We start from the raw sequence: 24,679 nt of genomic DNA, 5'->3' as shown, positions 1-24,679 counted from the left end.
CTCACTCTAACCACTAGGGAACACTCAACAGGATCAGGCAAAATGGATTCATGTGCTGGGCTTAGAAGAAACCCAATGAGCACAGATAGCATAAACAAAGCTCTAGCCTAGTGTCACACAACAAATCGAGCTAGGGACACTCCACCTTAAGGTAGGGTCTCTACACATAGACATAAAAGATGGACTCCTAGGAATACTTTAAGGATAACCAATCATACTGACACTTGTCTGTAGGTGGGGTGCAGAGTGGTGTGGTGGCAATAAGACACATGGTCCCAATGCAGTGAAAGAACTTGTATTGAAACAATGCAAAGACAGTTCAGAAATAACCCAGTGAAAAGGCAGCCCAGCCAGGAATGCTCACATGTCCAACAGCATGCAGCAAGCAGGTTTCAGCCAAAATGACAGCGTCTGTAGAGATGGGTAGAATGCAGCCTGGCCATCTTGCACCCAAGCAGCTAGATGTCCAGAGAAGTAGCATATGCCACGCTTTCCCTCCTCTTCAGGAACTTTTCCCTGCCTCTAGTTCTATCGCTACCAGGCAGGGTACTTGTCCCTACTCTAACAACTCACAAATGCGCACTAAACCTGGAAGCTAAGGCCTTAAAACGGCTCTGACTGACCCAAGATGGCTGCAGGAGTCACATGGAGGGCAGCATCCAATGGGATATATTCCCCAGTGGCTGAGGAAACTATAGAGGAGCCATGTTCCTCCTGACATCCTCCCCAAATGCAGTGTCGCTATGGACGAGCGCCACCTGCATTGGAGAATGTAGACTGCATCTGCCAACATGTCATCCACCCTAGTCTCTGCTGTAAGAGTCCCCCCTCTACATGGCAGAATTCCTTCAAGCAGAAGTATATGGTACTACTAGGCACCAGCATATAAATACAGAGCATTGCGATCCCTAGGGGAGCTTCTGGAGAACATAAAACCCAATGATTATTACAGCTCCAATGCTCTTCTCAAGCAATGAACAGGTTAAATGAGAGAGCTAAATCCTTACAGAAAGCATTTACAGCAGCAGGAAGTCTGGAATGAGTATAGGATTTAATAAGAACAAATGTCTTTCATTCTAGTTTATTTTTACTTTTAGAACCATTAAAGTACTTAAAGTGTTTAACAAACTTTAATCTATTGTTAATAAACTTTTTAAGAATGCTCCAAAATTGGAGACATTTTTACTTAATGTGCATCTCTGATAAAAAAAAAAAAAAAAAAAGCACTTGAATTTAAAACCACTAATTTAAAGGAAGTAGCATGTCCCCGTCTGTTGGTGTCCTAATGAATGTTGCACGGCGATATGATAGTCCTTCTGGATGCAGTAAATATGAGTAATTATCTACAGTGTCCAAGCACAGATCTGTGTCTAGATTTCTGGAGATCAGACTTCTTTTTTTTCATATTAAAGGCACCAGAACAGCTGAGATACCACTGCTGAATACCAGATAATGGTGGTCAGAGCTTTTTTTCTCAGAAAATAGGTGCAGGAACTCAACCACGAGCCCGTTGAGATTTCACAAACAGTAGGAGGGTCTTAAAGGTGCATTAAATACCAGGATTGCATTACATACAGAGTGCAGAGTTCAGGGGGGTTACACACAGAGTGCAGAGCTGTCACTTGTAAAGACAGAAACCAGTGATTGTGGTGAGCAGGCACCAAAGGGTCTGAGCCAGAGGTGGTGGAACTGAGTTCCCCCAAGTTCCCCCTGAAAAAAAGCCCTGATGGTGGTGTAGTATTTTACTATCAGGATATGGTGTTCCAGAGTTGGTATAGGCAAGCGCTACAATTTATCAAGAATGGAAATGTTGGATTTATGTGCTAGTTGACAGTCCTGAAACAATATTTGTATGCATTTTCCAGTTGTCTGTTAGCATGAAAAAGCATTGGACTGGAATTTTTGCCGAAGGAAAGAAGTGGACGCAGAAAGAAAGGTAAAACTGTAGATGCCATATTGTAAATGTTTCTTTGGAATGAGCATCTTCCCTTCAGTAGAAATTTGGCTACTTCCTGAAGTAAGGATATTTGCAACCGTTTGCCATATTGTGGGTGGGCAAATAAATTACCTTGTGAACTAGCAAAAAATTCCCGCCTCCCAAACTTTGAGTGAATCAATTGTGTAGCGCCATGCTCCCATTGAGTAGGCACTATGTGTTAAATTTTAGTTGCCTGAGCTGTAGTTTAGCTCAGGAAGATTATGCTAAATTGTTGGTTCTGTTTCAGTTCAGCTGGGTTGCACAATTTTGCCCTTGACAGTGGGTGTCGCTGTTACCACTGGTCAAGGTTGGAAAGGCAGTAGGCTGGATGCATTGGGTATCTCTTTCCCATAAGCAGCTCAGGGGGCGTGGTCAACCCACTGTGCATTCTGGAGAGGGGTACTTAAGGGACAGACACTGTTTTTGCGGGGTCTTCTGATCCTGACTTGATGGCCCTCCTGGCCTCAGGGATGTGTGAGCTGTTTCGTAGTCTCGGGCCAGCTGGCCAGAGGCCTAGCAACCAGAAGTTTCTGGGCCTACTGATCCAGGGATGGTCCTTCGCTACCGTACCTACGGGAGGAAGCTGAACCAGTGGGATTCAATTGAAGGACGTATCCTGGCAAATTTACTGTCAGGTCACCTGTGGCCAGGTGACAAGTGCACCCCGTTGGGGTCAGGGATGCACCACAGGGTAGTGAACCCTATGGCCAACTGCTGCGATTAGAGAGGAAGTGTGAACCCAAGATTGCCCAGGGCGCGGAGTCTAAAACCAAGCTTTGTGTTCACCAGAGCCTCTAGTGGTAAGGATGGCCTACGCGACAGCTGGATCCAGGTCATGACCCCTGGGATCCCCTAGGTCACGCTCCGCAGGGAGAGAGGGGAAGCAGCAAGCAGGACAACCGGTAGTGATGGGTAAGCCAAGGTCAGGGCAACAGGCAGACAAGGGTAACTGAGGGGCAGGCAAAAGGTCAGGATCACAGGCAAACAGGAGAAGTCAGGGACGAGCCAAAAATGGTACACAGGAAGATAATCGTAGCACACTGCAGACAGGAACTAAAGCTAACAACACAGTTGAACAGCAAAGCAGACTAGAAGTGCAGTGGTTAATATAGGCTTCCTGGGATGGCCTAGGGTAGAGCAATACAGGGAGGAAGGTGAAAAAAAAAGTCAGAAGGAGGGTCAGGCCTCTAATGAACACATGGAGATCAGGTAAGCTGCCAGACTTTATTGCATATCCATGACATTTACCTCACTGTGCTGTTGGCCTGGCTGAAAGATTCTTGGCACCGTGAGCTCTGAACTTTATTGGAACTATACAAAGTGTGCGAGTGGTTACAAGATCTTGTGGCAGAAGATCGTGGGACAGCCTGACAACACTTATCAAGTCCATGGCAGAGACTTTGACAAGCTTCGCACCAGCTGCTAGGTAAGTGAGAGTAGGCCTATCTGGTGGTTGCTGAAATCCAGTGTGGAACTGAATTAATCCTCTGGATCAAGATTGTACCCGTGATCTGCAAAGCAAAGGTACCCGAGTCTTTCCCCATCCCTCTACACCTCTGTTGGAGAACTTTGTTCAATAAAAACCTTGAAAGAGACTTTGTGTTTGGTGCAGACATTTCTATGGACAACTCTTCAAGGAGAACCCCTGAAACAAGCATATGGAACAGTAAGGTAATGGCAGGCCCAAATCGAAACCAGCAGCTCCTTTGGGGGTAGTGCTACAATAGGATTTAGCCCGTTACAGTATATAAGAGGGCAATATGCACAGTTTTGTGGGTTTACTGTGTCAACTAAACATATCTGCCTGCAACTACTGCTATTAATTTTCACAAAGTCTGATGATTCGATGTTTTTAGATGTTTTTGTCAGATGTTACTATGGTATGCTGAAGTATAATTACAAGCATTTCATAAGTGTTAAAGGCTTTTATTGACAATTAGTACATTAAGGTTATCCAAAGAGTCAAGATTTGTAAGTGAGTGAGTGAGTAAGAAACTTATATAGCGCAACAACATGCAAACTGAATCGCCTCTGGTCGCTCGTTGTCCCTTTCTCCTTTGTCCTCAAAAGAGATGGGTTTTGATCTTTCTCCTAAAGGCCAAGTGATTCTCCTCCAACCGAATGCTGGTTGGTAAAGCGTTCTATAGTCTAGGTCCTTGGACCGCAAATCTTCTTTCTCCCTTGGACTTGTATCTGGCTTTGGGTATCTGGAGTGGATTTTGATTGGTGGATTGCAGAATGCGATTGGGGTTGTGAGCTTTTAGTTTTTCGCATAAATATTGGGGGGCATTTCCCAGAATACACTTATGCGTCAGACAGAGTGCCTTAAAAGTGATTCTGTCTTTTACTGGTAACCAATGAAGGGATCTCAGTGAAGGTGAGATTGATTCCCATGTTTTTTTTTCCAGTCACAAGTCTAGCGGCCGTGTTTTGAACGACTTGCAGACGAGTGATTTGGTATTTTGGGAGTCCGAGGTAAAGGGAATTTGCATAGTCAAGTCTGGAGTTAACAATTGTTCCCACCACGACTGCTATGTCTTCTTTAGGAATAAATGGAATAAGTCTGTGTAGTAGGCGCAGCAGATAGTGCGATCCGCTGACTACTGACCCTATTTGTGCATCCATTGTCATGTTGGTGTCGAAGATGACTCCGAGACTTTTGACCTTGGTGCTAGGGGCGATGATTTTGCCCAGAATGGGCGGGGGTGTCCAAGTTGTTGCAAGTTGATTTGTTCAGTTGACGTGAAACAGGAGAAGTTCGAACCGTTGAGTTTAAGATAACTCTTTGTCATCCAGTTTTCTATCAAAGAGAGGCATTTCTCTAGACCAGGGGTGTCAAACTGGCGGCCCTCCAGCTGTTGCAAAACTACAAGTCCCATGAGGCATTGCAAGGCTAACAGTTACAAGCATGACTCTCACAGGCAGAGGCATGATGGGACTTGTAGTTTCGGAACAGCTGGAGGGCCGCCAGTTTGACACCCCTGCTCTAGACCAAGATGATGATCCTTTTTGTTGCATATGTGAAAATACAGTTGTGTGTCATCAGCATACGAGTGGTAAAGTAACTTTTGGCTACTGATGATTTCAAAGAGAGGGCGGAGATAAATATTAAACAGCACCGGCGACAGAGGGGATCCTTGAGGGATGCCGCATGATACCGTGCTTTTTTCTGAACTCCAATTGCGTTCTGCGATCCACCAATCAAAATCTACTCCAAATACCCAAAGCCAGATACAAGTCCAAGGGGGAACGAAGATTTGCGCTCCAGGGCCCCAGACTATGGAACGCTTTACCAACCAGCATTCGGTTGGAGGAGAATCACTTGACCTTTAGGAGAAAGATCAAAACCCATCTCTTTTGAGTTCAAAGGAGAAATGGACAAACGAGCGCCCAGAGGCGATTTAGTTTGCATGTGCAGCGCTATTTAAGTTTTTCACTCACTCTCAATTTCACTATTTGTGATCGGTTTTCCAAAAAGGAGGAGAACCAGGATAGATCATATTCCGCGACTCTGGCTACTTCAGCTAGCCGAATCAGTAGTAGTTTGTGGTCTACCGTGTCAAAAGCTGCGCTTAGGTCCAACAGTACTAGAAGACAAGATTCTCCTTCGTCTGCGGCCTCGAGGACGTCATCCCATATTTTGAGTAGTGCTGTTTTTGTCCCGTGTCCGGGACGGAAACCTGATCGAAATGGATCGAGCAACTTATGGGTGTCCAAATGCTGTTGCAGCTGTCGTACCACTCCTTACTCCATTACCTTGGAGAGGACATTTAGGCCTGTAATAGGACAACGGTGTTTGGGGTCTTTGGGGTCGAGGGTAGGTTTCTTTAAAATAGGTTTGATTATGCCTTGTTTTAAGCGGGTGGGCACTATACCTTCCTTGAATGACTGGTTTATAAGCTGCGTGATAGGCGGTGCCAGAATATCGGCACATTCCTTCAGCAGTTTGGTGGGGATGATATCATTAGGCGCTGTGCTATTTCGCAGGGTACCGATGATATTTTTAGTGTCCTCGGTGGTTTTAAAGTGAACTTTGTTGATTGTGGTGAGTTTAAGTGGGTATTGGGCGTATAATTGAGGGGGGGGTTAATGGGGGTTCTATTTTGCTGAATGCTTTCACGGATTCCTTCAATTTTGTTAACAAAATAATCCGATAATTCATTGCAAAATTCTTGGGTATCAGAATTGGGGGCTTCAAGACAGGCTGGATTCATGATCTGGGTGACTAAATTAACCACTTGCTTACTGGGCACATAAACCCCCTTCGTTCCCAGGCGAAATATCAGCTTCCGACACTGCGTCGCTTTAACTGACATTTGCGCGGTCGTGCGACGTGGCTCCCAAACAAAATTGACGTCCTTTTTTCCCCACAAATAGATCTTTATTTTGGTGGTATTTGATCACCTCTGCGGTTTTTATTTTTTGCGCTATAAACAAAAAAAGAGCGACAATTTAAGAAATATATATATATTTTTTACTTGTTGCTATAATAAATATCCCATTTTTTTTTTTTAAAAAAACATTTTTTTCTCAGTTAAGGCCGATACGTATTTTTCGATGTATTTTTGTAAAAAATAAAAAAATCGGAATAAGCGACTGGTTTGCGCAAAAGTTATAGCGCCTACAAAATGGGGAACAGAATTATGATTTTTTTTTATTATTTTTTTTTTTACTAGTAATGGTGGCGATCTGCGATTTTTATTGGGACTGCGATATTGCGGCGGACGTATCAGACACTTTTGACACAAATTTGGGACCATTCACATTTATACAGCGATCAGTGCTATAAAAATGCACTAATTACTGTATAAATGTGACTGGCAGTGAAGGGGTTAACACTAGGGGGTGAGGAAGGGGTTAAATGTGTAGCCTGGGTGTGTTCTAACTGTGTGGGGGGAGGGGGGTGACTGGGGGAGGTGACCGATGCTGTGTCCCTATGTACAAGAGACACAGATCGGTCTCCTCTCCTCTGACAGCACGTGGAGCTCTGTGTTTACACACAGAGCTCCACGTCCCTGCTCAGTTATCGACGATCGCGTTTACCCGGCGGACATTGTGGCCGCCAGGCACACGCATCGGCTTCCCAGCAATGCGCCGGGACCGTGTTTACCCGCTGCGCGCCCCCCAGAGGCGCGCGCGGGTAATGCACTTGAAATGACGTCCAAAGACGTCCAGTTGGCACCTGAGAGCCGCGCTGTTGACGTCTTTTGTCAATAGCGCGGGTCTCAAGTGGTTAAAGAGTTTGCGGGGACGGTTGAGGGCTTTAGTGATGATATTGGAGAAATGATTTTTTTTGGCTTTGAAGATTTCTTTGTGGTATTTGTTTGTTGTTGCCTTATAGATAGTATGGTTTTCCTCTGAAGAGCTTATTTTCCAGGCTGCTTCCGCTCTTCTGCGTTCTTGCTTTAGCAACGACAGCTGGTCGTTAAACCAGCTGGAGTTGTTTTTACGGATGCATGTTTTGCGTTTGGGCGCTACTAAGTCGGCTGACTGCAGTAGAGCTGTGTTTATGGCCTCTAATGTTTCTGTGGCTGTTTGATGTGATTGGATTGTTTTTATTTTGTTCCCTAAGGTCGTTTTGAAGAGTTCCGAATGGAGCTTCTTCTGCGATCTGGTCCAGTGCGTTGTCACTGGTTTTAACATTTTTGTTGACAGGGCATTTATGGTAATTGTGAATTTAATTGCATGGTGGTCTGTCCATGGCAATGGTTCATTTTTCAGTATGTTTATTTCCAGATCTTGTCTGAAAATAAGGTCAAGCGTGTGACCTGAAGTATGTGTGGGCCCACATACTAGTTGCTGCAGACCTAATCCTTCCAAGTGGTCAATGCAGGCGTCGGCAACGGGATCCTGTGAGGAGTTGACCCAGAGGTTGAAATCCCCGAGCAGCAAAAGGTGTTTGCTGTTTAGGGTGTAAGTGGAGATGAACTCTGTCAAAGGTGAGAGAAGCTGCAATTTTGGACCTGGTGGTCTATAGCAGAGTAGGATATGGACGGTCTCCTGGGAATTAGTTTGTAGTTGCAGAGTCAGTGTAGTGCTGATCCTTCTTTTTCAAGACCTCTGCAAATCGCCCTGGCATGCTATCAATCAATTTCTGGGCCACAAATTGACTGATGGCAGCCATTCTTGCATAATCAATGCTGTGAGTTTGTCAGACTTTGGGGGATTTTTTTGTTCACCCGCCTCTTGAAGATTGGCCACAAGTTCTCAAGGGGATTAAGGTCTGGGGGGGGTTTCCTGGCCATGGACCCAAAATGTCATTGTTTTTTTCCCCCCCAAGTTATCACTTTTGCCTTATGACAAGGTGCTCCATCGTGCTGGAAAAGGCATTGTTTGTCACCAAACTGTTCTTGGATGGTTGGGAGAAGTTTCTCTCAAAGAATGTTTTTGTACCATTATTTATTTATGGCGGTGTGCTTAGGCAAAATTACGTGAGCCCACTCCCTTGGCTGAGAAGCAACCCCACACATGAATGGTCTCAGGATGATTTACTGTTGGCATGAAACAGGACTGATGGTAGCGCTCACCTTTTCTTCTCCGGACAAGTTTTTTTCCAGATGCCCCCCAGATGGAAAATTAATTCATCAGAGTAAATGATTGTAGCCCTGTCCCCAATCCCTGTACCTTTTGCAGAATATAAGTCTGTCCCTGATGTTTTTCCTGGAGAGAAGTGGCTTCTTTGCTGCCCTTCTTGACACCAGACCATCCTCCAAAAGTCTTCTCCTCACTGTGTGTGCAGATGGACTCACACCTGCCTCATGCCATTCCTGAGCAAGCTCTGCACTGGTGGTGCCCCGATCCCGCAGCTGAATCAACTGTAGAAGATGGTCCTGGTGCTTGCTGGACTTTCGTGGGCGCCCTGAAGCCTTCTTCACAACAATTGAACCCCTCTCCTTAAAGTTCTTGATGATCTGATAAATGTTTGATTTAGGTGCAATCTTATTAGCAGCAATATCCTTGCCAGCGAATCCCTTTTTGTGCAAGGAAATGACTAAGCACCAGATTCAGGTGTGAAACATGTAAGCTGTTTTCACCCCCCCCCCCACCCCTATTGTACTGTATGGATCAACTGCTGTACACTGGATTTTAACCAAATAAAGGTGTTGTATCGGAGTGCTGCCGTCCAGGCTTATTCTTTTGTTCTCTGCAATGAAATGATGACTGCACATGTTTCCTTGCAGGTAACCATGGTTAACATAGGAAGAACAATGATTTTAAGTACCACCCTCCTTTTAAAGCATCCAGTCTTTTATTCTAACTCAATCAACATTAGAGTGATGTCCAGCCTTGTCCTCATCAACACTGGCACCTGTGTTATAGAGAGAATAACTAACTGACATGATGTCAGCTGGTCAAGTTTTATGGCTGAAATGCAGCGGAAATGTTTTTTTATGGGATGAAGTTAATTTTCTTGGCAAAGAGGGACTTATCAGTATCTTATCAGTCTTCATAACATTTTGGAGTATATGCAAATTGCCATCATAAAAACTGAAGCAGCAGACTTTGTGAAAATTAATATTTGTATAATTCTCAAAACTTTTGTCCAGGGCTGTAGAGTAGATTGCACAGGACACTAGACCAGACTTTCTCAACCTTGATAGAGGCTGGATGTTGCTTCCCAATGTTGGAGCCTCCAGCAAGGAGAACAGTGAGCACAAATGTGATATCAAATCTCACAAAAATCTCTAAATCTCCTGAGACTAGCAGTCAGAGGTGGCTAAATCTCACACAGTGGATATACAGCTATGGGGCTGTAGTCACAGGAGTGCCTCGGCACTAGGGATGAGCCGAACACCCCCCCGGTTCGGTTTGCAGCAGAACATACAAACAGGCAAAAAATTTGTTCGAACACGTTAAAGTCTATGGGACACGAACATGAAAAATCAAAAGTGCTAATTTTAAAGGTTAATATGCAAGTTATTGTCATAAAAAGTGTTTGGGGACCTGGATCCTGCCCCAGGGATCCTGCCCCAGACATGTATCAATGCAAAACAAAGTTTTAAAAATTGAAGTTTTTTCGGGAACAGTGATTTTAATAATGCTTAAAGTGAAACAATAACATTTCGTACCCGGGGGATGTCTATAGTATGTCTGTAAAGTATCACATGTTTCCTGTGTTTATAACAGTCCCTGCACAAAATGACATTTCTAAAGGAAAAAAGTCATTTAAAACTACTCGCGGGTTTAATGAATTGTCGGGTCCCAGCAATACAGATACAAGTCATTGAAAAATATTAAGGGGAACCCCGAACCAAAATAAAAAAAAAATGTGTGGGGGTCCCCCCAAATTCCATATCAGGCCCTTCAGGTCTGGTATGAATATTAAAGGGGAACCCTGCGCCAATTTTTTTTTTAAATGGCGTAGGGGTCCCCCTCAAAATCCATACCAGACCAAGGGGAACCCCACGCCAAAATTAAAAAAAAATGTTGAGGGCATGCGGCCTGATAGGGTTCAAGAGGGGGGGTTCTCTCTCGTCCCTCTTTTCCTGCTGCCTGCCAGGTTGTGTGCTCGGATAAGGGTTTGGTATGGATTTTTGGGGGGAACGCTACACCATTTTTTTTATTTGGCGCAGGGTTCCTCTTAATATTCATACCAGACCTGAAGGGCCTGATATGGAATTTGGGGGGACCCCCCCACACATTTTTTTTTTTAATTTTGGTAATGGACTGGGGGGGAACCCATTCCAAGACTTTTATCTGTATTGCCGGGAACCGACAATTCATTACCACATTGAGGGGCAAATGGATGGGGCCGTGTATTAATGTACTAAAAAAGGATACCTGGGTATACTCTCAGTATTTACCACCTCCCTGGTGGTGAGCGCTACATATTTATTTACTTGCCCGGGGTTGTAAGCAGGAAAGCCAATGATATCATTGACAAACTCCCATGCTCATTTGCTGCTGTCTAACCAATTTACTGGGGTACTCCTGGGTGAAAAATAAAGCATACTGCACCTAATAACTAAAAAAACTGTGTAAATATAATAAGCTGCTGCCACTGACTAGAGAGATAAACTACTAGAACAGTATTGAAAATAGGGGGCGCTGTTATGTTACTAAGACAAATATAAAGTGCAACTGTGCATTGATATGTCAATTAATTCAAATGATCATAATATAGTGCAAACAATTAAACGTATACAAAATTGGCTTGTACAAAACATTCTAAAAAAATGTGAAATTGACACATACTTTAAAACAATAATTTAAAGTCCAATTTGTAGTAACCCTAATGAGTGGTTATTGCTTCTTAACTGCTGAAGATTATGGGCCAGATTCTCGTACAGCGGCGTAATTTTGTGTGCGCGTAACGTATCCGCTTTACGTTACGCCTCGGCAAGTGCGGGCAAGTGCTGTATTCTCAAAGCACTTGCTCCGTAAGGGGGCGTGTTTTATGTAAATGTACTGTGACCCGGCATGCGCCGTTCGTGGAATTTCCCAGTGTGCATTACTCCAAAGTACGCCACAAGGACGTCATTGGTTTTGACGTGAACGTAAATGACATCCAGCCCCATTCACGGACGACTTACGCAAACGACGTAACCTTTTCAAATTTAGACGCGGGAACGACGGCCATACTTAACATTGGTACGCCGCAGTTATGCCTCATATAGCAGGGGCAACATTACGCCGGGAAAAGCCTAACGTAAACGGCGTATCTTTTCTGCGTCAGCCGCGTGTACGTTCGGGAATTCGCGTATATAGCTCATTTACATATTTCAACGCGTAAATCAGCTTACACGCCCCTAGCGGCCAGCATAAAAATGCAGTTAGGCTCCGACGGCGTAAGAGACTTACGCCAGTCGGATTGAATAGAAATCTATGCGTAACTGATTCTAAGAATCAGGCTCATAGATATGACGGCTCGGATTCGGACTTACGTCGTAAGTCCTCTGAGAATCCGGGCCTATAGGTGTATCTTCGACCAACTAAATACTAGACACCCGAAGTGTTCAATGAAGTGGGTTCTGCTTACCAGATGGTGCTGACCTCTTTTTTTAAAAAAGCAGGTCAATCGCGCTTTAGCAAGATAATGCTTGCTGCAATAATGGAGACTGTATAGGCAGCCCAATCCCTCAAACCGATAAGGATCACATATGGGATATATGGGATATGTGAAAGAAATATGAAAGGAACCAATAGTGTAAGCCTGTTTATTTAAAAAGTATTCCACCATCCAAGGAGGACCTGTCCATCAAACATTACAGGACAGTGCAAGGTGCGTGTTCCTGATGACTAAGCTTTGAGGGGCAAAGCGAAAAACACATTCGGGGCGTGAACTGGCCAGAGTCCAGGCTGAGGTTGCCACTTACTACCATACCTTGGGATGATATGGATGTGCGGTAAAAGAGACACCTTCCTTCATACTGCCTTATCTTAGGAGCTAGGACAGGATCCCTCCCGACCAAGACTCCAAGCAATGGATGTTAAAGATTGATAACCCCTCAGTGAGCTTGAGCGGCACACAATAAAAGTCTCTTGGGTCACAGTGCACTAGCCATTGGCAATATTGATGGGCTGCCACAGAGTCCTGTAACAGGGTGCCCATTTACTTACCATGCTCATATTTAGGCCCATTTCTCACAACTCCCTTGGTTTTTGAACGTGCCCATGGTGTATACATTTCCCAACTTTTCTCTCTCTAGCCACACCTGATAAAGCAGAGGTAGCTGAACAAATGATCTGCAGCCGGGTGAGAGACCCTCCACTGTCAAAACCAGCATGCGGGCAGAAAGGCCAGAGCCAAATAGCGCACACCTTGCCTGAAAGAAACAGTCACTGGGGAGGGGGTCCCCAGTTCCAGTTGGTGGGGAGTGGTGCCTTTTCCTTGGGCTTTGAAGCGCTCCAGTTTTTTACCTCTATTACCAGAGCTACCCATGGCTTCACTGAGAGGGATGCCGTCTATGAGGATATTTGCAAGCAGCTGTGCTCTGTACTATTTTACCAAAGCAGTGATTCCCAACTTGACTCTCTGTTATAGAGTCTTTTTTTTTTTTTTTTTTCTTTCTTTTTTTTTTTTTTTTCTTTTTTTTTCCGCCTCAGAGAACTTTCAGGATATTCAATCAATTTGCGTTCATTTCGCAGTCTCCTTAGTTCGCATCATGGTTGGAAAATTTATTTATCTATTCATTTCATTTTCTTCCCCTTTTTTTTTTTTTTTTTTTTTTTTTTAATATATATCAGTTAATATACAAAAGAAGAGGGAGGAAAAAAAAATACTTAAATACAAAGATAGGTACATTAGTTTCCCCAAGCCAAACAAACCCTCATCCCACCCTCATGTCACCCCCCGCCCTTCTCCCCACCTACCCACCCTCCCCTACCTCCGGAAGTCAGTCTCCTATTGAATCACTCTTTGCCCGATAATCTTCCTACTCTATGTCAAATCATCTGATCATCCTGTCAATATACCTTGGTGTAAGTTTAAAGTTGGCCCAGTCCTGCCATTTTCGTTTAAATCCGCCTTCTCCTTCCTCTCCCAAAAACCTGAGCTGTTCAGCATAATATATGTCATTGATTCTGCAAAACCAACTCTTCTCTGTCGGGCTCATAGGGTCCTTCCATTGTTTGGGAATCAGACTCTTTGCTGCATCTAGTACGTGAGGAAGTAAAGTTCTCATGTACTGTTTAGTTGACATTTCTGTCCCATGGAACAAGCAGACCCATGGATCAGGAGGTATTTTAATTCCGGTTATCTCCTCAATTACCAATAATATATTATTCCAGTATGTTTTGATTTTTGGGCAGGTCCACCATATATGTGACATAGTTCCCACTTCAAGACAGCCCCTCCAGCAATTTTTGGAGGTGTCGTCTTGATAACGGTGTGCTATGGCCGGGGTTATATACCATCGTGCTAAACACTTGAAATTCATTTCGATCAGTGCACAATTAAATGAGGTCGTATGGGTCCTTTCTAATATTTTCCTGACCTCTATCTCGGTTTTACCCGTTCCCAATTCCTCTTCCCATTTATTAATATAATGAGGGAGGCCGGGGTCTTTTAATCGCATCAATATTTTATAAATTGCGGAAATCGCGCCCCTTCCCCCTGGGGCGGAACACAGGCGCTCCAAAGGAAGCAAGTGTCTATCTGATCTCAGGGGGGAGGGGAGGGAATCCACGAAATGCGTCAACTGCTGGTATCGCCACCTGTTCAACTCAAACAAATCTTTTTTTTTACTTAGTTCCTGGTAGGTAAGAATTTTGCCATCTTTTAATATATCTTTTAATTGTGCATGTGGTTTTTTAATCCAATTACCAAACAGGTCCATTTTCCCTGGTATAAAAAAAAGTGTGTCATATAGAGGGATTAGTGGGGAATTATAGCCCCATCGATGTTTTTTATGTGCCCTATCCCATATAAACGTGGATGCCAATGTGATTTGGTGCATGTGCGGATTTATTTGTCTAAAATGTGGCGGTATCCAAATCTCTTTTCCTAACCGTGACTTATTTGAACAACTTTCTATTCTCACCCACCTTTTCTCTTTGTTATCTCTGACCCAATCGATCACCCGTGCCATGTGTATAGCCCTATAATATGTGTAAATATCCGGTACCCCCAGACCACCATGTTCCTTATCTCTAGTTAACACCTCCATACTTATGCGCACCTTTTTGTTTCGCCATATGAACCTATTTAGTAACTGTTTTAGTATTTTAAAATAGACACCCGGTAATGCAATTGGTAACATTTGCATTATATATAGTATCTTAGGGAGTGTAAACATTTTAAAACAGTTTATTCTCCCTAGTAGGGATCTTTGTCTCAGTGCAATTCTCTTTAGGTCTTTTTTAATATCATTTAATAATGGTATATAATTCTGCAGGTAAATTAAGTCAGGGGATGAAGTAATATTGACTCCCAAATATTTTATCTCGGTATCTTTCCAGGTAAATGGGAACTCTTGCTTATATCTCCGTATATCCTGTGCGTTCACGCTAATATTAAGGATTTCTGATTTTAGAGGATTGATTTTAAAGTTGGATACATCTCCATACAATTTGAGGGTTTTTAATAGATTCGGGAGTGTTATAGTTGGATTCGTTATATATAATAAAATATCGTCGGCGAACGCTGCGAGTTTATGTTCCCCATCATTTGTTTGAATCCCCCTGATGTCGGGGTTATTTCTAATCCCGGCCAGCAATGGTTCCAAAGATAAAATGAATAAAAGAGGGGACAGGGGGCACCCCTGTCTAGTCCCATTGAACATTTCGAATGACCCTGACAATGTCCCGTTCACCTTAACTCTTGCCGTTGGGTGTTTATACAAAGCGCTTATCCACCCCATCATTTTTGGACCGATCCCGATAAATTCCAATGTGTTCAATAGAAATCCCCAGTCTACCCTGTCGAAGGCCTTTTCGGCATCTATAGACAGGAGTAGACCTGGGGATTTACTATCTTTTATTATCTGTGTCAACAGAAGTGTTCTGATGCTGTTGTCCCTACCTTCCCTCCCGGGGACAAAACCTACTTGGTCAGTATGTACTAAATCTTTCATGATTATTTTCATTCTCCCTGCTAGGATTTTGGCGAACAATTTTACATCTGCATTTAATAGCGAGATGGGTCTAAAACTAGAACATAAGGAGGGATCTTTACCTATCTTAGGGATTACTGTAATGGCAGCTTCCAAAGCCTCTTGACGGATATCCCAATTTAAACCAATACCATTTATATAGGAGCACATCCTGGGGACAAGAATGTCACTGAACTTTTGATAGTATGCAGTTGTTAGCCCATCGGGGCCTGGGCTTTTCCCCTTTGGTAACTCCTTTAAATTATTACGAATTTCCATTTCCGTTATAGGTTCTTCTAGAAAACTAATTTTGTCCTCTGGTATTTTATTTAAACATGTGTTACTTAAGAATTTTTTTATATTAACACTTCTCCTTTTTGTTTTTTCTGAAGTATCCCCTTGCGATATCGAGTACAACTTCCCATAGTATTCTTGAAATTCTCTTGCTATTTCTGATGTTGTGTATACCTTACTCCCTTTGCCTGTTTGAATATTTTCTATATAATTACTCTTAAATTTGTTTTGAAACCTTTTTGCTAGGTATTTACCGGACAAGTCCCCCAATTGATATTTCTCTTTCTTACGTCTGAAGGATGCCGCTCTATTATCATATTCAATGAGATCTCTTAATTCCTCTCTTTTTAAGATAATGGTACGATCTGCTTCCTGCTCGCCTGTTAGTTTATGGATCTGTTCAAGATCCAAGATAGTTTTATATAGCTCATCATATTTTTTTTTAGTTTCTTTTTTTTTCGCTGATCCTATTGCGATCAGTATGCCCCTAATATAGGCCTTGTGAGCCTCCCAAACTATTGATTCCGACATATGTTCGGAACAGTTTGTCTTAAAATACCATTCCAATTCCTGTTTTATCCTTACTACAACCTCTTCGTCCTGTATTAAATCCTCATTAAGTCTCCATTTGGTATTACTTTTAGGGGTTCCCTCGTTTTTTAAGTTGATTGAAACTGGCGCATGATCCGACAGGGTCGTTATCCCAATTCCCGAACTTGTCACTACATCCAGTGAGCTATGATCCACTAAAAAAAAATCAATCCTAGAGTACGTCCCGTGCACAGCGGAGTAGAATGAATAATCTCGTATTTTCGGATGCTGAATTCTCCAAACGTCTATCAATTGGAGTTGATGTAATTTTTTTTTAAGTAATTTTCTTTGTACATCTCCAGTCCGCTGTGCACGGGACGTAGAATCGAGGTCCGGATCTAGGCAGAGATTCATGTCACCCGCCACAACTACCTTGCCTATCCTAAAGTCCATAAACATATCAATGACCCCCCTTAGAAATCTCATGGAGTTCTTATTTGGGCAGTAAATGTTTGCAATAGAATAGTCCACTTCGTTTATTTTTCCTCTAAGTAGGAGATACCGCCCCTCGGGATCCACTTTTCTCTCTGCCAGGACGAATCTAACTTCCTTAGCAAACCCTATGGCAACCCCCTTTGCTAATTTAGTCGGTGAGTCTCCATAAAACCATAGTGGATATTCCGGAGAACTTATTTTAAGGTTTGACTCCTGCGAGATATGTGTCTCTTGTATGAGTACTATGTCTGCTTTAAGATGTTTGATTTCTCTTAAAATATTACCCCTTTTTAACGTGGAATTTAATCCCCTTACATTATATGAGAGTATTTTTAAGGTTCCCATAGTTCTATCAGTTGAGTCATGTCACTCGTCATCTTACATGGATAGGATTTCCAATAGGCATCAGAGCAAAGCCACAACAGGCAGCTTATTTCTAATACTGCAGACCGGAGATACTCCCCCCCAAACCCTCTCCCGCACCCCCCCACCTCCCCCCATATACTCTGTGCTAAGACCCCGATATTCACCCTAACCCTCCCCCCCTCCCTCCCTTCCCCCACCAATAGGGGCATTACGGCCTAAAATAGGCACCTGGATCCGTGGCCAACCTGCACCACCCGGCCCACGGTTCTCGCCCCGGAGGTTGAGCTCTGTAAGTGCGACCACATCCGGAACTGCCCCCACCCCCCCCCCAGCCGGGGGTTGTGGGTGGGTGAGTAGCCCCAGGACCCCCGAAGCCCCCAGGCCCACACCAGCCAGTCCCCCCCCATCCCCCCCTAACCCCCCCCCCCCCGCATCTCCCCCCCTATTCATCCTATGTGGATTTTTTCCTGATTATCTTCCTCTTTTGTTTCCTGGGATGAGGTTCCATGTCTGATGACCTGGTATTGGTGATGTCTTCTCTTGTGGTTCATTCCATCCAGGTATCTCTATCAATGGAATGTCTAGTCTCTTACAAAACTTAGTCATCTCTTCAGGGAACCTTAAGGTCGCGGACCTGCCCTCCTTCTTCCCGATTAAACACGCTGGGTAACCCCAGGAATATTGGATACCATGTGCTTTTAAATGTTCGAGTAATGGTTTTAATAATCTCCTTCTAGAGAGGGTCTCGGTAGCAAGGTCCGGAAAAATCTGTAATTCAGTCTCATTGAATGTAACCGGCCTGATAGTTTTAAGACGCTGCCATATCTGTTCTTTATCTTGGAAATTGTGAAATCTTGCGATCACGTCTCTGGGAATTCCGGCTGCCAATTCAGTCGGTTTTCTGATCCGATGAAATCTTTCAAATTTGATTTTTTCCGTTTCCGTTTTACACAGGATGGGGCCGAAAAGTTTATCGAGTTTTACTTGGAGATCTTCTCCTTCCAGGTCTGGTAGGCCCCGGATCCGCAAATTTTTCCTCCGGTTCCGGTTTTCTTGGTCTTCCAAACGATACCTCAGATTCCTTTGTTCTATTTGTAGTTCCTTCATTTGCATTTTTAACTCTGACATCTCAGCTGCTTGGCTATCCAGTTTTTCTTCGGTTTCTTCCACTCTTCTCAGTAAGTGACTCATGTCTTCGTGTACTATCGTTATTTCATTTTTTAGCGAGAGCTCCATGCGTGAGATTGATAATTCTAGTCGCGAAAACATTTCTAATAGCTCAGTTTTTGATGGGGGAAGGTCTTTATGGGTGGCACCGAGAGGTCCTGCAACATCTTCCTCAGACTCTCTGATTGTCACTGATTCTGAGTACCTTCTCTGTCCGTTTTTTTGTTGGCCCAGTGATGATCTACTTTTGGCCCCAGATGTTTCGCTAGGGCAATCTTTGGACGTGTCTTGTGTCATGTATTTTTTTATGGTGCCAGGGCTGGCACTTATTTTGGGGTCCTTAGCCGCCGCACCTCTTACTGGGCGGCCTCTCATTTCCTATATTCAGTTGATAGACCTCTGAAGATAGAAAGGTGTCCTTTGTTTTCCTCAAATTTTTCTCTTTCTCCCTTATCTCACTTCTCCTGCTCAGTCGTCTCCCATCCTCTGGTATTTAAAGTGTAGTGAGAGCCTGCGGACTGTAGGAGCAATGTGGGCTGGTAGGTGGTAGGTGAGCTTGAGCTTAAGCTGGGGGGTGGTAAGAGGCAGGAAAAAAAAAAAAAAAAAAAAAAAAAAAAAAAAAAAAAAAAAGCTACGTCTCCCCGCACACTGTTCTGGCACACTATTCCCCACACACCCCACGCCCCTTGTGATCCCTTAAAGTGGCAGTCCACTCTCGCTATCCACTTCGGTTTCTGCTTCAGCTTCAGCCTCGCTCACTAAAGTGCCCTATAGTGCGCTGTCTCCTGATACGCTGATCACCACTCCGTCGCTTATAATTGTAATCCTTACAGATGACTTATTGTTACTTATGGTTACTTATATTTGCATACAGTTGCTGTATAATTAGTATGGTTAGCTTGTGGTTGGCTGATAGTTAGTATCTATATTAGCATTTAGTTAGTGACAGTCTTCAACGGCCTTAAAACGGCCAACCATTTCAGCTCTTATCATCGCTTGCTGGAGAACAATTTTACAGTTGACAAATGGTTGGTGTATGAGATCGCACCAGATAGCACTAGACAGCACCAAATAGCATAAGACAACACTGGGCCAACTAGGCCGACGTCAGTCTTCCGTCTATCCTCCTCCACCAGCAATCCGCTGCCGCTGTAACCACATTCACTATGATGCCTTTGTATATGCCTTTGTATATGCCCTGTATGCCTTTGTATGCCTTTGTATGGTTAGCAGAAGGCAATTGACATCCAGGTAGCATATAGGTTTTATCAATGAATGCAATGAATACAATACTGAGAATGGAAACCAGCAATAAAAAATGACACTCACTGTCCTTCTGTAGTCCAGCACACGGCAGTCTATCAGCAGTTTATCAAAAATCTAGCAATAATCAGTGGTCAGTGGTCAGCTGCTGCTTCTCTCACTGAGGTACTCTGCAACTCTGTATGCTGAACCGCGCCGACACACCGACACACCAGGGGGCTCTCACCACCTAATACAGCCTGTAGCAGACGGAACAGACTGCAGTCTGCAGATTGCAGACTGCAGTTTCCTCACCGCTCCTCAGCTCCTCAGCTCCCCCGACCGTACAGCGCGCCCAGCACTCGCCCAGCACACAGAGCCCGAGCCCCTCGGCTCCTCCAGTACCTGTGAGCGTCTGAGCTCACTAACTCACGTCTCCTGGGGGGTCTTCACGATCCTCACAACCGCTCTCCACAGCGCAGCACAAGGCAGCACAACAGCGCATCCGGCCGGCAGAACGAGAGATAGAGGGAGCGGGGGGGGGGGGGGGGCACGGCGGGGGGGAAAGGAAGGGACACAGCCTAGTGCGCGCCCGAGCAATCCATGGAGCCCTCGGAGCTCATCACAGCCAGCAGCGTGCTAGCAGCGCGTCCCGACGAGCGCCCTCATCAGGCCCCTCCCTCCTCCCATCCTCCAACCTGAAATCTTTGGCCTCTGTTATAGAGTCTTATGCCGCGTACACATGATCGGACATTTCGACAACAGAACCGTGGATTTTTTTCCGACGGAATGTTGGCTCAAACTTGTGTTGCATGCACACGGTCAGGGCCGGATTCCAGACAAGGCCAACAAGGCCAGGCCTCGGGGCAGCAGTAGGGTGCAGGGGCGGCACTGCGGCTGAGAGGAGAGGACACTTTCACTTTCATTTCCGGAGTTCCCCCCTGTCATGTCACGGATGGTGAGAGGAGAGAAAACAGAGGGAAGAGGAGGTGAGATGGCTCTCAATGTAATTTTCGGCAGCAGCAACCCCCCCCCCCCCGGTTCTCAATGTTATTTTGTCAGACCCCCCCAACGCTCAATGTCACCCCTCCGCTTCTCAATGCAATTTTTGGCAGCAGCGCAACCCCCCGCCTCTCAATGTCATATTCGGCAGCAAACCCCCCCCCCTCCTCCTTCTTCGTGTGTTGCCGAAAAAGTCCCCCGGCGGATAATGTCCCTCTTGTACTGTGCAGGCGGGGGGCGGCATTGAAGGACCCGGCCTTGGGGCGGCAAAGGGAGTAAATCCGGGCCTGCACACGGTCACACAAATGTTGTTGGAAATTCCAAACGTCAAGAACGCGGTCACATACAACACTATGATGAGCTGAGAAAAAGGAAGTTCAATGATTCCAAGCATGCGTCTAATTGATCCCAAGCATGCGTAGGATTTGTGTGCGTCGGAATTGCATACAGACGTTCGGAATTTCAGACAAGAATTTTTGTTGTCGGAAAAAATTGAGAACCAGCTCTCAAACATTTGTTTTCAGAAATTCCGACAGAAAATGTCCGATGGAGCATACACACAGAGAGTGCTTCTAGCTGGCAAGGTCTAGATATCAGGGACGATAAGGGCAGTGAATCACTAGAGCCTGTGAGAGGCAGCGCTGCAGCTTCACAGTTCCTGTCCGGTGACCGCAAAGATGGAAAACGGACGTGCGTTGGAAATCCAGAACGAGGCTTGGACAGCAAACAGGGTGGCACAGGGCAGTGACGTCACTAGAATGCAACGCGTTTCTTACTTATTATGCCGCATACAGATGATCAGACATTCCGACAACAAAACCGTGGATTTTTTCCGATGAATGTTGGCTCAAACTTTTCTTGCATACACACGGTCGCACAAATGTTGTCGGAAATTCTGATCGCCAAGAACGCGGTCACGTACAACAACGGCACTATTAAAGAGAAGTTCAATACAAGTCGTGTTAGTAGACGTTTGGTGAGAGACGATTCGCACTTTTCAGCCTCGTGCTTTTCAGTCCGTTACAGCGTGTCGAAACCGAGCACTTCCGTCTCGTACTTGATTCAGAGCATGCATGGAATTTTGTGCGTCGGGAATTGTCCACATAAAATTTGTTCGGAAATTACGAGAATGGATTTTGTTGTTGGAAAATTTGAGAACCGGCTCTCGCATTTTTGTTGTCGGAAATTCCACAGAAAATGTCAGATGGAGCCTACACACGGCCGGAATTTCCGACAACAAGCTCCCATCGAACATTTGTTGTCGGAAATTCCGAGCGTGTGTAAGCGGCATTACAGTCACCGTGCTCTGCAGCCACGTTACTCTGAAAGGGTCAGAGAGACATTGCCGTTGAGAGTCCATGTTTGTGCAGCTTTCACGTGTGTGTGCAGCTTTCATAATCTATTCTGTACTGTTCTGCAGTGTGCGCAATGCTTGACATTGTGATCCTGTTTTGCATGATTGGTTCTAATGTTGCCCCTGTTTGGTGAACTTCAAGTTACAGTTAGGGTCCTTTCACACTAGCGGACCGTTCGTCCGCTCATTACAAGTCCGTTAACGGACTTGTAATGAATCCCTATGGGAACGCGTCCGTTAGCGGATGGAGCATCTGCTAGCGTCCGCGTCAGTCGGGATCCGCTTTTCCGAACGGAAGAAACCCTATTTTTCTTCCGTTCGGCGGAGCGGAACTGATGCGGACGGACAGACGGTCCGTCTGCATCAGGTTCCCCATAGGGGACAGCGGAGCAGAGACAGGGCGGTCCCTGCACTGTGTGCGGGGACCGCCCTATCCGCCAACAGCTGAGCGGGGATCCCCGCTGAGCCGACGGAGACACACGGAGCGGACACGGAAACGGTCTGCTCCGTGTGAAAGAGCCCTTAGGGCTCTTTCACACGTCCGCTCAGTTTTTTAGATCATTTTTTTTTTCATCAGTTGATCCGTTTTTTCATCAGTTTTTCGTCCGTTTTCCATCCGTTTACATCCGTTTACGATCCGTTTTTCGTCCGTTAACGTCCGTTTTTCATCCGTTTTTCCATCCGTTTTTTCATCGTTTTTTTTTGGGGGGGTCTTTTTACATATTTTGATGAAAAACGGATGTTAGCGGATCAGATGGTAAACGGATCGTCCGCTAACGTCCGTTTTTCGTCCGTTCCGTTTTTTTGACGGAAGAAAAATAGGGTTTTCTTCCGTTCAAAAAAACGGAGCTTAGAGGAGACGGATGTTAACGGATGCTAACCCATAGGAAAGCATTGCGGTCCGTTAACGGACGTCCAAAAAACGGACGAACGGAACGGACGTGTGAAAGAGCCCTTACTCCCTGTCTGATCAGTTATCCGATTATCTATTCTGCAGGGATGCACACAGCAGGGTGACAACGTTATTGCTGCATTGAAAGCAGTGGGTTAGTGTTGGCACTCTGTTTAAGCAAGCAAATTAGAGCTGTGACTCTCCAGGTATAAATTAAACAAAAATTCTTCATACATTTAAAAAAACAAAAAAAATGAACAAACTACATGCAAAAATGTCTGATGCAACACATATTAAAATTTGATTTAGGGTTTACATACACTTTAACTTTACAATAATAACAACATTAACAGTGATAATACATGATAGATTCCCTTTTAACTAAATTATCTTGACAGTCCACAGGGACTATTATCCCATTATTGTTGTCGCATCTGCTCTAATTTCTCCTGTAATATATTATTGACCCCAGCATTGTTATTTGGTAACATTTAAGCTTTGCTGAGAGCAGATGAATGATTGTGTTTTGATGAATGGATGCTAGGAATAATCATTATCGCTCTCTCGTGACCTGTGTGACAAATGATAACTTGTTCAGTGATAGATCACGGTCCACGGTTAAGGTATTCCACTAGTGAGGGTGACATGTAATAGAAGCGTGAGTCTCCAGTCTCCACTGATGATAAATTACGATAAGTGGGGAAATGGGAGAATGGCCATGTCTGGGAATTAGAAAGGAGTCCAGGCTGGAGAGTACCAGATGTTAAAGGGGTTTTCCACCCAGAAAATTCACTTTCAGGTCTGGGAGGACACTAGAAGGCTGGCTCACCCACTGGCTTCCTAAAAATTTGAAATTAAACCAATGGTGGCATTTTCTAATAGTGTTGAGCGGAATACGCCATATTCGATTTCGCGATATATCACGAATATATAGCCGAATATTCGTGAAATATTCGCTAAAATCGAATATCCGTGATATTTTATAAAAAAAAAAACATTTGCGAAATTTCGCTAATGCGAAATTGATTGCGAAATTTTGACAACTGTGGTAGGAGAACTCTGATTGGCTCTGATGCAAAAGAAGGGCGGAGAAAGTATTCGCGAATATTCGGAAATCGAATATTGGTGATATTTTATCGAAATTTCGCTAATGCGAATGCGAAATTGATTGCGAGATTTTGACAACTCTGATTGGCTCTGATGCAAAAGAAGGGCGGAGAAAGTATTCGCGAATATTCGGAAATCGAATATTGGTGATATTTTATCGAAATTTCGCTAATGCGAATGCGAAATTGATTGCGAGATTTTGACAACTCTGATTGGCTCTGATGCAAAAGAAGGGCGGAGAAAGTATTCGCGAATATTCGGAAATCGAATATTGGTGATATTTTATCGAAATTTCGCTAATGCGAATGCGAAATTGATTGCGAGATTTTGACAACTGTGGTAGGAGAACTCTGATTGGCTCTGATGCAAAAGAAGGGCGGAGAAAGTATTCGCGAATATTCGGAAATCGAATATTCGCGATTGCGAATATTCGGCAACATAAAAGGATCGCCTCAGCTTAGCTACTCGGCCCAGGGTCTCTAATCATACCAGCAATGCTTTTAGACGTCGATAGGATGTGATCTGTTTTAAAAATAAATTTGAAAAAATACGAATATTCGGAATAGCGAATATTGGCCGCGAAATTCGAGTTATTCGCGAATATTCGAATATGCCATATTCGTAATGAATATTCGAAATGCGAATATTCGTGAGCAACACTATTTTCTAGCTACTAGCCGACCAGCCGTGTGCCCGGTCCTGTCAACGGGGGAAATGCT

The 24,679-nt window shown here is 44.4% G+C and overlaps 1 protein-coding gene across 1 annotated transcript in view; it reads right to left on the bottom strand.

Moving 5' to 3' along the window:
• Nucleotides 1-17,501, bottom strand: part of LOC120935614 (fibrocystin-like) — a 182,685-nt gene extending 165,184 nt beyond the window's left edge. Inside the window, exons 1-2 of the mRNA XM_040347663.1 lie at nucleotides 17,442-17,501; nucleotides 16,059-16,200 (exon numbers count right to left, since the gene is read on the bottom strand). Coding sequence (XP_040203597.1) covers nucleotides 16,059-16,200; nucleotides 17,442-17,501 — 202 coding nt within the window. The remainder of the gene's footprint in view (nucleotides 1-16,058; nucleotides 16,201-17,441) is intronic.
• Nucleotides 17,502-24,679: the final 7,178 nt, after the last annotated feature.

The sequence above is a fragment of the Rana temporaria genome, chromosome 4 (assembly GCF_905171775.1).
Source record: "Rana temporaria chromosome 4, aRanTem1.1, whole genome shotgun sequence".
Lineage (NCBI taxonomy): Eukaryota > Metazoa > Chordata > Amphibia > Anura > Ranidae > Rana > Rana temporaria.
This window is presented reverse-complemented; position numbering and strand designations above follow the sequence as displayed.